General features: G+C 36.1%; 1 protein-coding gene across 1 annotated transcript in view; it reads right to left on the bottom strand.

Annotated features, from left to right (window-relative positions):
- The window catches only part of RRM2B (ribonucleotide reductase regulatory TP53 inducible subunit M2B), a 36940-nt gene that overhangs the window by 14749 nt on the left and 8378 nt on the right, over positions 1 to 13813 (bottom strand). Inside the window, exons 2-5 of the mRNA XM_030304082.1 lie at positions 12870 to 13025; positions 8022 to 8138; positions 6761 to 6894; positions 5786 to 5880 (exon numbers count right to left, since the gene is read on the bottom strand). Coding sequence (XP_030159942.1) covers positions 5786 to 5880; positions 6761 to 6894; positions 8022 to 8138; positions 12870 to 13025 — 502 coding nt within the window. The remainder of the gene's footprint in view (positions 1 to 5785; positions 5881 to 6760; positions 6895 to 8021; positions 8139 to 12869; positions 13026 to 13813) is intronic.

The following is a 13813-nucleotide window of genomic DNA, read 5'->3' as shown; positions in this document are numbered from 1 at the left end:
CTTAATAAACGTGTTCTGAACTGAATCAATGGAAGCTATATAATAAGCACTGGGTGATAAAAGACATTACCATTCATCCTATGAAAACTTCTAAAATCTGATCCAGAATATTTATAACTGCCAGAGCAAATGTAATTGTAATATTTAATTTCCAAAAAGAAAGAGAACTTTTAATATTTCTGGCAGTCTCTAAATAGTGCTCTGGTTTGTCCTTGTTCTTTTCCCTGATTATCTTAAATAAATCAAATCAGATCAATTTTATCAAATAATTGTCTATTAGTAGCCCCAAACATCAGAAAAACTTTTAGAGTATTTTACTTATACAGACACAATTTTAAAAGTCACTTTGAAAAAAAAAAACAACAAAAGAAATGTAAATTAAATAAGTACTTATTGAGTATATACTGTTTAGAAGGAATTATCAGGAGAAGAATCTTTAGTGTACTATATACTAAATATTAAATGTAATAATAATCACTGTGGTCTGCTGACTCTTGAAAACAAAAATGGCTCTTTAGACCAGCTACATTTTTTAAGATGAAGATCTGTCCTTAGTTTAACATACAGATTTCTATATTTTTATCTTGCTATTAGTAAGATAATGGATAGTTACAGCTGATGCATGTTTCATTGTCATTAAGGCAATGTCATATGGACATTTAACTGTAAGAGAACTAGACTATAACACAAACATTATGAATAAGAGGAAATCTTTAACTATTCCGTGTATTCACGTGAATACTAAAGAATGAAAATCATGACAGAAATAGTTACAGAAGGCTACTTCTCTTAAAAGATTAAGAGAAGTAAACTTGACAAATTTAGACAGATGTAAATTAAAAGAAGATTTCCAAAATTTTATTCTAAAGGCTATAACGAATATGAAGGTTTCATGATTTGTTTTAAAGATGGGAAAGTAGGATATATATTTGTTTTCTTTAGGAGGTAACTTTATTTCTGCCATATTCCCTTTAACTTTGTCTTTCAACAATTTCACTCAGAGTGTATAGTTCTTTATTATGTATGTCCTACATAATGAATGACATACAAATTTCTCTCTTCCTTCATTTCAGGAAATTCAGTTTTTTATTATACCTTTTTTTCTCTGAGTTGGCGCAAAGCTTATTCTTTAAAATGATACTCTCAATCTTTTGTTCTCAGGATTTTCTCTAAAATATGTGGAATTATAGATTTTGTTTTGAAAATCCATGTATAATTTTTGACTCCCCAAAACTTAGCTACTAATAGCTCATTGTTGAATGGAAACCTTACAGATAATAATCAATCAACACATATTTTGTGTTATATGTATTATATACTGTATTCTCACAATAAAGCTGAAGAAAATTTTATTAAGAAAATAAGGAAGAAAAAATACATTTACATATACTGTATTTATTGAAAAAAATCTGTGTATAGTGGACCCACCTAAGTCAAACCCATGTTGTTCAAGCATCAACTGAAATGTTGTTCATAGGAAATGATTCTTTTTTTTTCCAAAAGTTTATACATTAGCCTATTTGCTTTTCTGATTATAGACATTTGCCCAATAGACCCTCTTTTCTTTTAAACTTTGACTCCTTTTACCCATTTCTCCTGCCCCCTAGCCCCTAGTTCTTACAACCACCAATCTGTTGTATCTATGAGCTTGGATTTTAGTTTTTAGTTTTTTTGTTCTTAGTTTCCACATATAAGAGAGATCATGTGGTATTTGTTTTTCTCTGTCTGACTTGTTTCACTTACAATGCCTTCAAGGTCCATCCATGTTGTTGCAAATGATGAAATTTCATTGTTTTTTTTTTTATGGCTAAATTCTGTGCCATTATTATTCATATATATATATATAATAACATATATATTATTCACACCACATTTTCTTTATCCATTTATACATTGATGGGCACTTAGGTTGTTTCCACATCTTGGCTATTATAAATAATGCTGCAATGAACATGGGGGTGCAGATTTTTTTTTGAGTTAGTGTTTTAACTTTTTTCAGATAAATACCCAGAAGAGGAATTGAATCACTGGATCATATGGTAGTTCTATTTTTCAGTTTTTGAGGAACCTCCATACCGGTTTCCCCAGTGGCTGAACAAATATACATTCCCAGCAATAGTGTACAAGGGCTCCCTTTTGTCCACATCCTCACCAACACTTCTTATCTCTTATCTTTTGATAATAAGCATTCTAACAGGTGTGAGGTGATACCATGGTGGTTTTGATTTACATATCTCTGATGATTAATGATATTCAGCATCTTTTCATGTGTCTGTTGACCATCTGAATTTTGGGGGAAAGTGTCTATTCAGATCTTCTCCTTATTTTTAATTTTTTTTTTTTTTTTTTTTTTTTTTTTGCTATTGAGTTATCTAAGTTCTTTATATAGTTTGGATATTGGCCCCTTATCAGATGTATGATTTGCAAATATTTTCTCTCATTCAGTATGTTGCTTTTTCATTTTGTTGATGGTTTCTTTTGTTGTGCAGAAGCTTTTTAGTTTGATGTAATCCCACTTGTTTATTTTTGCTTTTGTTGCCCTTGCTTTTGGCGTCAGATTCAAAATATCATCACCAAAACCTTTGTCAAGGAGTTTACCACCTATGTTTTCTTTTGGGAGTTTTATGGCTTGGGGTCATACATTCACATCTTTAATCTATTTAATTTTTGTATATGGTGTAAAATAGTGATTCAGTTTATTCTTTTGCTTGTAGTTGTCCACTTTTCTCAATACCATCTTTTGAGGAGACTATCTTTTCCCAATTGTATATTCTTGGCTCCTTTGTCATCAATTAATTGGCCATATATGCATGGGTTTATTTCTGGGCTCTCTCTTCTGTTCCATTGATCTATGTGTCTGTTTTTTTATACTTTTTTGATTACTATAGCTTTGTAAAATAGTTTAAAATCAGGGTGCATGATGCCTCCAGCTTTGTTCTTTCTCAAGATTGCTTGGCTATTTGGGATTTTCTTTGTAGTTCCACATAAATTTCAGAATTGTTTATTCTATTTCTTTGAAAATGCCATTGGAATTTTGATAGGGATTGCACAGAATCTATAGATTGCTTTGGGTATTATGAACATTTTAGCAATATTGATTCTTCCAATCTCTGAGCATGGAATGTTTTTCCATTTATTTGTGTCTTCATTTTCTTTCATCAATAGCTTATAATTTCCAATATCCAAGTCTTCATCTCCTTTGTTAAATTTATTCCTAGGTATTCTATTCTTGTTGATGCAATTATAAATGGGATTGTTTAATTTCCTTTTCTGATAGTTCATTATTATTATATAGAAACACAACAGACTTCTGTATATGAATTTTATATCCTGCAACTTCACTGAATCTTTTTATTAGTTCTAATAGTTTTTTGTTTGTTTGTTTGATGGAGCCTTTGGGGTTTTCTATGTATAATATCATGTCATCTGCAAACAGTGAGTTTTACTTCTTCCTTTCCAATTTGGATGCCTTTTTTTTTTCTTGCCTAATTGCTCCAACTAGGACTTCCAATACTTTGTGGAATAAAAGTGGTGAGAGTAGGCATCCTTGTCTTGTTCCTGATCTTGAGGAAAGGCTTTCAGCTTTTTGCCCTTGAGTATAATGTTAGCTGTGAGTCTGTCATGTATGGCTTTTACCATGTTGAAGTATGTTGCCTCTATACCTGCTTTTTTGAAAGTTTTTATCATAAATGGACATTGAATTTTGTCAGGTGCTTTTTCTGCATCTGCACTATAGGTTTGCCTTGGGGGCAAGCAATATGGAGAATTTCACTGGAGCCCTCATGTTGCTACATGGTGGCTGCCGCCCTCCTCTATTTTCTCTCTTTCTAGGTTACTTTCTTTGGTAATCATGAAATATATGCTATCTGAGAGCCTGTTCATCATTTGCCATTGGTACCTATCCATACTAATATTTTTGATGCATATTGAACACCTTGACATTTTCCTCCTTTTTCAAAAATGTGTATTTATTTTGAGAGAGAGCAAGAAAGTGAACGGTGGAGAGAGAGAATCCCAAGCAGGTCCTGTGCTGTCAGCGCAGAGCCAGATGCAGGGCTGGATCTCACAACCACGTTATCATGACATGAGCCGAAATCAAGAGTAGGACGCTTAACCGACTGAGCCATCCAGGGGCCCCTCCTCCTTTTTTTCTTTAAAGCTGGTATTTCTTAAACCACTCATGAGAGAATCAGCTTGATATAAAATGCAGATTCCCCAGTCCTACCTGGGCCTCCTAAATCACTCTCTGGTGAGGACCAGGATTCTGCAGGGTTTTTCTACAAACTCTTGGGTGATTTTTTATGCCCATTGAGAACCATCACTTTTCTCATTCTTGAAATGAACTGAAGGCAATGCAGACATCTGTTTCTTCCCTGATATGAAACAGGCTTGCCCCATACCCTTCTCTACATTGCTGGTTCTCAACATGTGGTCCAGAGGTTCCCTGGAAATCCACATCCTGAGGAGGTCTGGGGTCAAAACTATTTTCATAACAATGCTAAGGCACTATTTATTTATTTTTTACTACCATTCTCTCATGAGCATACATTGGTGTTCATCCACAATAATCTAAGAAGCCTGGTAAAGTAGTGCTCCCTTTTCTAACTACCCATCTGAATAAGATTAGATTTTCTTCATAACTATACAATAAACTACAAAAATATTCTACAACAAATTGAATGTAGCAGCAGATATAATCCAGTTGTCTTCTATTAAATCAGACATTTAAAAGGTTGCAAAAATTTGGGGGGTATGAAATAGTGTTTTTTCATAAATATGTGCTATTTATAATAAAATATAATGAGGTATTACTGTTATTTTATTTATAATAAAATATAATGGGTTATTACTGCTATTTTAAAATGATTTAATAACCCAAATTTCAATGATGTAAGTTTGTTTTAATTTCTAATATGGAAATATCAACAAACCACACAAATAGATGAGTCCTCAATATTTTTTAAAAGCATAGGGGCGCCTGGGTGGCTCAGTCGGTTAAGCGTCCGACTTCGGCTCAGGTCATGATCTCACGGTCCGTGAGTTCGAGCCCCGCGTCGGGCTCTGTGCTGACTGCTCAGAGGCTGGAGCCTGTTTCAGATTCTGTGTCTCCCTCTCTCTCTGACCCTCCCCTGTTCATGCTCTGTCTCTCCCTATCTCAAAAATAAATAAACGTTAAAAAAAAAAATTTTTTTTAAATATATTTTTTAAAAGCATAAAGAAATCCTGAGACCAAAAATATTGAGACTTGCTTCCCTATATAATGAATACAGCCAGAAAGTAAAGACCACCAATTATTAAATAGATGAGAATGAGAAAGGTACTTAGAGATATTCAAATAAAGTATCTGAATATTTTAATTAAATTTAATAAATATTTATTGAGCAACTACTATGTATAGTTTTTCAGAAACTACACACTTGTTCCCTGAAAAAAATGTGAGTTTGACTTGCTTTAAATTTCTAAAATCAACATTCATGAAAGCAGAGACAAACTGTGCTTGCTATAATATTCTTATTAGATTCTACATGACTTTTATATACCTATAATTATGTACTAGTGTCTTAACCTTTCAACTTACAACTTATTAAACAAAATAGATAACAGCTTTAGATTATTTTATCACTGGTTCCTAAGAATTAGGAATGATTCCATGAAAGGTGCATATGGTGACATTTGTCTTCCTTTTCCTTTCTGTGACTTTGATTAGTACCTGATAGTCATACCACATAGAAAGTGTTATATCAACTGAGCCAAATTTGATGATTTTTAAATTAAAGCTACTTACCAAAAGTAGATTTTCTATCTGCTATCCATCGTAGGGCCCAATCTGCTTTTTTCTTAACATATGGCATTGTTTCAATTGCATTAAATAAAAATTCCCTGTAAAAACAAAAGAATTAAGAAATTTGTTTTTCTTAATCAGAATAATTTTCATAGTTTAATCATCAATAATAATTGCAACTCGGGGCACCTGGGTGGTTCAGTCAGTTGAGCAACCAACTCTTGACTTCAGCTCAGGTCATGATCCCAGGGTCGAGGGATTAAGCCTTAAAATGAAACTACAATTCAAATTAGTGGTTTGGATCTGTGCTGATACAAAATTGGCTAAAGTCAATATTCAATTTCTAAAAAGATTATGCTAATAAACAATTTTTTAAATATAATACGCAAAGATGAACTGGTTTTCTACCGGCTTTTTTTTTTTTTTTAATGTCTACTTATTTTTGAGATAGAGAGTGTCACCAGGGGAGGGGCAGAGAGAGAGGGGGACAGAGGATCCAAAGCAGGCTCTGCACTGACAGCAGCAAGCCAGACATGGGGCTCAAACTCATGAATTGTGAGATCAACTGACTATGCCACCCAGGCGCCCCATACAAGTTTTTTTTTTTTTTTTTTTTAAACTCAACACATTATTAAATGATAGAAAACATTTGAATAATCTTTCCCTAACATTTAGTTTTGGAGTAAATTCTGCCTTTTTTTTTTTTTTTTTTTTTTTTTTTTTTGAGAGAGGGAGAGAGAGCAAGAGTGCTCATGCAAACAGAGGAGATGGGCAGAAGGAGAGAGAGACAGACAGACAGAGAGAGAATCCCAAGCAGGCCCTATGCTCAGTGCAGAGCCTGACAGAGCTCTGAGATCATGACCTGAGCCAAAATCAAGAGTCAGAAGCTCAACCGACTGAGCCACTTGGATGCCCCAATTCTGCTCTTAACATAAGCAATAGCATAAACCTTTGTAAATAAAATCCCAGTGGTAATACCTTTTCTTGGGATCTCTGATGTACGTGTCTATTAGCAAACTGTACATCTCTGAGTGAACATTCTCGATGAGAATTTGAAAGCCATAGAAACAGCGAGCCTCTGGAACCTGAACCTCCTGACTAAAGCGCTCCACCTATGAAAATAAGGGAAACATATATATCCAATTCTGTGGGCTCTCATTAAACATTGCAAATCAGAATCTGGACATCATAATTATCATTTAAAAATTATGTCATGCCACGAACAGGTTAGACAGAACTTATAGATTATTTTAAGCAGTATAGTTTATCTATCAATCCTCCACAATAAATTAGTTGCATAACGTATTTTTTTCAAATTATTTTATGCATATATACAAATGATTCAGACCTATATCTTTTATTATCTATTTTGCTCACTTAATACTATGCACAATTTGCCAAAGCATTAAATATTCTAAAATATTTTTTTAATATGAAATGTATTGTCAAATTGGTTTCCGTACAACACCCAGTGCTCATCCCAACAGGTGCCCTCCTCAATGCCCATCACCCACTTTCCCCTCCCTCCCACCCCCCATCAACCCTCAGTTTATTCCCAGTTTTTAAGAGTCTCTTATGGTTTGCCTCCCTCCCTCTCTTTTTTTTTCCTTCCCCTCCCCCATGGTCTTCTGTTAAGTTTCTCAGGATCCAGTTGCATCATGTATTCTTAAGCAATTAAATGAATTGATCTATTAAGTAGAGATACTCCCTATACCCAAGTACATTGTAGAACATCAAAAGTAAATACTTTGCTTTGTAAAACTGTCCTTAAGTCTTTTTGTTTTCCCCAACAGCTGATAGATTGAACAAAACCCCTTCTAATTCACGATGAAAGTTTGTATCTTTCTAATTCTCTTTAACAAGAAAGCATGCCTCCTGGCCAACCAGAATACAAGTTTAAACAAGGGGAACCAGAATGTAGAGCTCAATTACACAGTTCTAGAAAGGTTATTAAGGTGCAGGCTCTCTATTAAGGTTACTATCTAAGGGTAAAAATTAAACTCATGTCTATGCATTGTAAGTAGTTTTGATTGGCACAATATGCTTGATTTCATGATATTTTGCTGGTCAAATGGGAGAAATGTATCCTTTTCTCTGACACTTCATCAGAAAAACATTTCTGAGAGTTAAGCTACATCTACTTAATTTCCTAGACATTATTTTTCAGGCTCGGACTGTTTTAACACTATTATCATGATTTAGCTTCTGAATGGAAACAGAAATAAAACAAAAACCTTACCAAATTTTCATTCACAATGCCATCACTGGCTGCAAAAAACGCTAATATGTGAGAGATAAAATACTTCTCATCAGATTTAAGCTTGTTCCAGTGAGGGAGATCCTTTGATAAGTCAACCTGGAAATAAAAAGATTTTCAAGAATTTTAACTTGGTGTTTAATTCTTCTCAAAGTGTTTAGAAAACTAACTTTCAGGGGCGCCTGGGTGGCGCAGTCGGTTAAGCGTCCGACTTCAGCCAGGTCACGATCTCGCGGTCCGTGAGCTCGAGCCCCGCGTCGGGCTCTGGGCTGATGGCTCGGAGCCTGGAGCCTGTTTCCGATTCTGTGTCTCCCTCTCTCTCTGCCCCTCCCCCGTTCATGCTCTGTCTCTCTCTGTCCCAAAAATAAATAAACGTTGAAAAAAAAAAAAAAAGAAAACTAACTTTCATCTCAAAGTTCGGGAGAGACATCTCAGTAGCAATAAAATTTGAAAAAGGAAAAAAATGTTAACATAACTGCTATAGACTGAATGTTTGTGTTCCCCCACCAAATTCATATATTTGAAACTAATGCCCAATGTGATGGTATTTGGAGGTGAAGTCTTCGGCGGTGGTTAGGTCATGAGTGGGGAGCTCTCATGAATGGGATTAGTGCCCTTATAAAAAAACTCCCCAGAGAGCTTCCGCACCTCCTCTGCTATGTGAAACACAGAAAGTAAACAGTTATCTCTGAACCAGGGACTGAGACCTCACCAGGTACCAAATCTTCCAGAGACTTGATCTTGGAATTCCCAGCCTCCAGAACTGTGAGAAATAAAATTCTGTTGTTTGTAAGCCATCCAGTCTAATGTATTATTATAGCAACCCAAACCAACGAGACTATTACAAAGGAACACAATAAAAGCATTATGAAGGACTCTATATTCTGACTTAGAAACTGGCCAGGATATTCTTTCAAAGTATTAAAATTAGCATAACTATCGTCACCACAAAAAAGAAACGGTAATTATTGCACAGGATGCAGGTGTTAGCTAACATATTTTGCAATATATGTGTATCAAATCAGTATGTTGTACACCTTAAACTTACACAATATTTTAGGTAAATTATATCTCAATAAATCTAGGGAGAAAAACAATCTAGCGGCTCTAGAAAAAATGAAGGAAGGGCCAAAGGGGGGAAAGAGATTAAAAACTGATCAAGAAGGAACTGAGGCAGGGACATCTGGGTGGCTCAGTTGGTTAAGCGTCCAACTTCAGCTCAGGTCATGATCTCGCGGTTCATGAGTTTGAGCCCCATGATGGGCTCTGTGCTGGCAGCTCAGAGCCTGGAGCCTGCTTCGGATTCTGTCTCCTTTTCTCTCTCCCCTTCCCCTGCTTGCTCTCTCTCTCTCGAAAATAAACAAACATTTAAAAATTAAAAAAAAAAAAAAAAAGGAACTGAGGCAGAATAAACTAATGACTTTCAGCTGCCATTGCTTTAACATGGTATATAATACTTACTGTAGTGTTAGATTAACTACCTCGTAAGCAATAGTAGCTGCTACTTTACGGGCAGCTAATCTACTTTTATACCCAGAAAGTAATGCCAGGCATGTAACGACCCAGGTTTTAAAGTTATTTACAGGCATGGCTTCCTCTGGGAATAGAAATATTTCTGAAAATGCTTATTAGAACTAGTCCTTGCAGTTAATAGAGGAAGGTACTCTAGAGTTTGATGGACTCTATAATTTAAAATAGGATTTAAGGGGCGCCTGGGTGGTGCAGTCGGTTAAGCGTCCGACTTCAGCCAGGTCACGATCTTGCGGTCCGTGAGTTCGAGCCCCGCGTCAGGCTCTGGGCTGATGGCTCAGAACCTGGAGCCTGTTTCCGATTCTGTGTCTGTCTCTCTCTCTGCCCCTCCCCCATTCATGCTCTGTCTCTCTCTGTCCCAAAAAATAAATAAACGTTGAAAAAAAAAATTAAAAAAAAAAAGAAAAAATAAAATAGGATTTAAATGTACCTTGTAGATATTATTTTGTCTTAGGAAGATCTCTGAAGTATTTTTCACAATAACTTCATAAACATTCGAAATATATAACTGTCCTTTGTCCTCCTTTTATTTATTCTTACGAAGCCCTAATCTCTTTCGCCATTCCAAAAAGGATTAATGCTTCATTATTTGTGTTCTTTTTTGAAATCCTTTTTCCTGTTACTTTATTCTTTAAATGTTTACTTAGCACCTACAATATGCCAGACACTGTAAAAAGTGTTAGAGATACAATGCTGTTGTGTGTGTGTGTGGTGGGGGGGGGGGGGGGATATGTTGTATATATCTTTTAAAACATGCAAGCTAATAACCAGATCCTATTCTCTTAAGAGCTCAACTCAGGATTAACTTAAGGGCACCTTCTTAGTTTTTGTGTATTCTACTCCTGATATTAAATTTTAATACTATAATATGCTCACTCTTAAACATTAAACTTACCCCTTCAAACACTCAACTTCAAATAGTCTTATAAATTTCACTTATTCTCAATTTCACTATCTAAATACTGATCCTAAACTACTCGTTATTAGAACTGCCTGGTAGCTTTAAAAGAAAAATCCAAAACCCTAGACCTTTTACTTCTGAATCAAGATTTCTGATGGTCAGACATATTTAGGAATAATCCTAAACTACAGATAACACAATGACTAAATTGGAACTAACATAATATGTTTGAAGGAAAAATATGTGGAACTAAATGTGTCTTACTTCCTTTTAAAAAGGGTATTTAGGGGCACCTGGGTGGCTCAGTCAGTTAAGTGTCTGACTTCAACCCAGGTCATGATCTTACAATTCATGAATTCGACCCCCACGTCAAGCTCTGTGCTGACAGCTCAGAGCCTGGAGCCTGTTTCAGATTCTGTGTCTCCTTCTGTCTCTGCCCCTGCCCCACTCATGCTCTCTCTCTCTCTCTCAAAAATGAAAATAAACTTAAAAAAATTTTTTAATGGGTATTTAAATCTTCCTATAAACCTCCTATAAAATATGTACCAACCTATGTATTTTAATTTTTTTAATTAGTATTTCTTAGTCATAATACAACATGTATTATATTCGCTAAAAGATGCAAGTAATTGTCAAATGAATTCTGAGAAACCCAAGTATCACGAGTAGCTTTTTAACATGACGAGTGAAAAAGCCACCTGTGTACTCCATTTGTTCAGTTAACCATATCCAACAAAACACCTCCTAAAAATGACAGTTAGAAACAATCAGACGTGCCAAGCAGTATGACCCAATTTGAAAATACTGGGGTTTTATTTTGTTTCAGCTTTTTGCTCTGTATGTTAATTATAATATAACAAAGATGTTAACAATACAACACAGATGGGTAAGTGGGTAAAATTAGTGTAATAGAAACTTCAACAATTCATGCCTTCTGATTTTCCAATGAGGACTGTGAGAAGTTAACCAATGTTCCTGGTTCCACAGCTAGTAAGTGGTAGAGTCAGGATTGGTACCTAAGCAGTTTGGCTCCAGAGCCTGCATTCTTTCTTTTCTTTTCTTTTCTTTCTTTCTCTTTTTTTTTTTTGAGAGAGAGAGAGAGCGAGCAAGTGAGTGAAGGGCAAAGAGAGAATCCATGGGGGCCAGAGAGAGAGAGAGGGAAAGAGTGAAGAGGGACCCACCCAAAGCGGGGCTCAAGCTCACCGGATGCGGGACTCAAACCCACAAACCATGAGATCATGACCTGAGCTAAAGTCAGACGTTTAACCAACTGAGCCATCTGGGCGCCCCCAGGGCCTCGATTCTTAACAGTGCATGTTTACATGTGTGAAATCAATCTTCTGAAAAATAGGCAAATGGATATATTTAGATAGATTTGGATCTATTTATATAGATAAATACACACGTACACACAGAGCAAGTGTGCAAGTATCATCCATTATATTCAGAGAGGAACATAATGACTGTGTGTTCAAACTATGGAGCAACCACTTACATGACCACCTGTCCTTACCAAACCGGCAAGGATTCTAATTTATTGTTTTCAACTCTTTTTCAAGACGGAAAATGCCCCTAACATACAGCATTCTACAGCCACCCTGTCTGTTGGAGCCGCAGCGCCAGGTTTGATGTGGCTGAAGGCGGGGCCAGACTGGGAGGAGCTCCAGCTGACAGCTCAGAAGGGAGAGCACTGCCTTAGTGGTCAGATTCCCTGGCACGGCTCTTTCTGCACAATCAGGTAAGTCTCTCAATGGAAAGCAGGGTCTCTAAGGCTTTCACCGCCATTTTTTGGCTGTGGTGAATTTTTTTTATTCTGCTGGCCATAAATAAAGACTAGTTTTATTTGGTCATAGCAAATCAAAAGTCTCAAAAATAGAAAATGTTTAGGGCACCTGGGTGGCTTAGTCCGTTAAGCGTCTGACTCTTGATTTTGGCTCCCGTCATGATCCCAGGGTCGTGGGATAGAGCCTCAGGTTGGGCTTTGTGCTGGGCGTGGAGCCTGCTTAAAATTTTCTCTCTGTCTCTGTCTCTGTCTCTCTCTCTCTCTCTCTCTCTCTGTGTCTCTCTCCTCTCCCCCCCCCCCCGATGTTCTCTCTCAAATAAAAATAAAATAATTAATTAAAAAAATAGAAAATGTTCTAAAATATATTGAAAGTAAAAGCCTGGGAGACTGAGGCCACTTTTGCAGCAGGAAACATGTTTATAGGCATAGACGGCAGTCTAAACATAAAACATTGGAGAACACTGTTATTTAGTTTCAGCAATTTCAAACATTATCTTAAACAACTGATCTTATCCAACATATCTTACAATATAAGTTAACATTTTTCAACGTCCTATGACAGAAGATATGAACACTGCACTAGAATATGACTGCTGTCAAAGGTAATGCCACTTACCTCTTCTGCTGTCCAGAAGGATGCCTGTGCCTTTTTATACATTTTCCAAATGTCAGGGTACTGGATTGGAAAGATGACAAATCGGCGAGAACTCTTTCGTAGGAGTGGCTCTTCATTTGACTTCACTTCATTTTCATTGGAATCTGAAGACAACCTCTTTGGAAAATAAAATACACACACACATTCTGTGTAGACATTACCTCTTTATACAAATCTAAACACCAATTTGGGGGAATTAAATAGACAGCACAGGCTGAGGAGTCTGTCTGCCTGGGCTGAATCCTTGCTGTTATCTGGTACCTGGTTAATAGTGTTTGGTTAGTTCTGTGACCATCGAAAGTTGCTTAACTTCTCTGAGCCTTGGTTTTTTCCTTATCAGTAAAATAACACTTAACTCGCAGGTTAATCTTAATGGTTAAAAGTGCTTTAAACCAATCCTGGTGCATAAGGAGCACTCAGCAAAATTGTCATTATTGCTACTTTAAGGATAAGCACAAAACTAGATCCCTAAGTGTCATGGTGGGCAAATCTCTAAGTCTGTGCACAAAACGTCCCTTCAGTGCCTTTCTCAGAGATAGGATGCTGGCATGAATAGGCTACTATTATAAGCTACTTTCTTATTTTAATGTTTTTTTTCCCCTAATCTGAACTGAAATATTAGAATACTTAACTGAAAACTCCTTACCAACAATTTATCAACCTTTGTTCATCTGAACCTTCCCATTTACCAATTGGTTATTACTATTTGCTTGTTAACGTTACTACAGATGGTCTTACTGTGGGCTGGCTCAAAGCGTTGTAGAATTGAGTGAGAAGCACACACCTATATACATACAACTTGGAAATGATGGCATTCCGAGGGGACAGTGCCAGGTTTTTGTTTTTGTTTGTTTTTGTTTTTTTAACAGTCAACAAGAGTATCAGAAGAGTTGTGCCTTGCATGA

Source organism: Lynx canadensis, chromosome F2 (genome assembly GCF_007474595.2).
Source record: "Lynx canadensis isolate LIC74 chromosome F2, mLynCan4.pri.v2, whole genome shotgun sequence".
NCBI classification, from domain to species: Eukaryota; Metazoa; Chordata; class Mammalia; order Carnivora; family Felidae; genus Lynx; species Lynx canadensis.
Note: the sequence above shows the minus strand (reverse complement) of the source record. Positions and strands in the feature narration are given on the sequence as shown.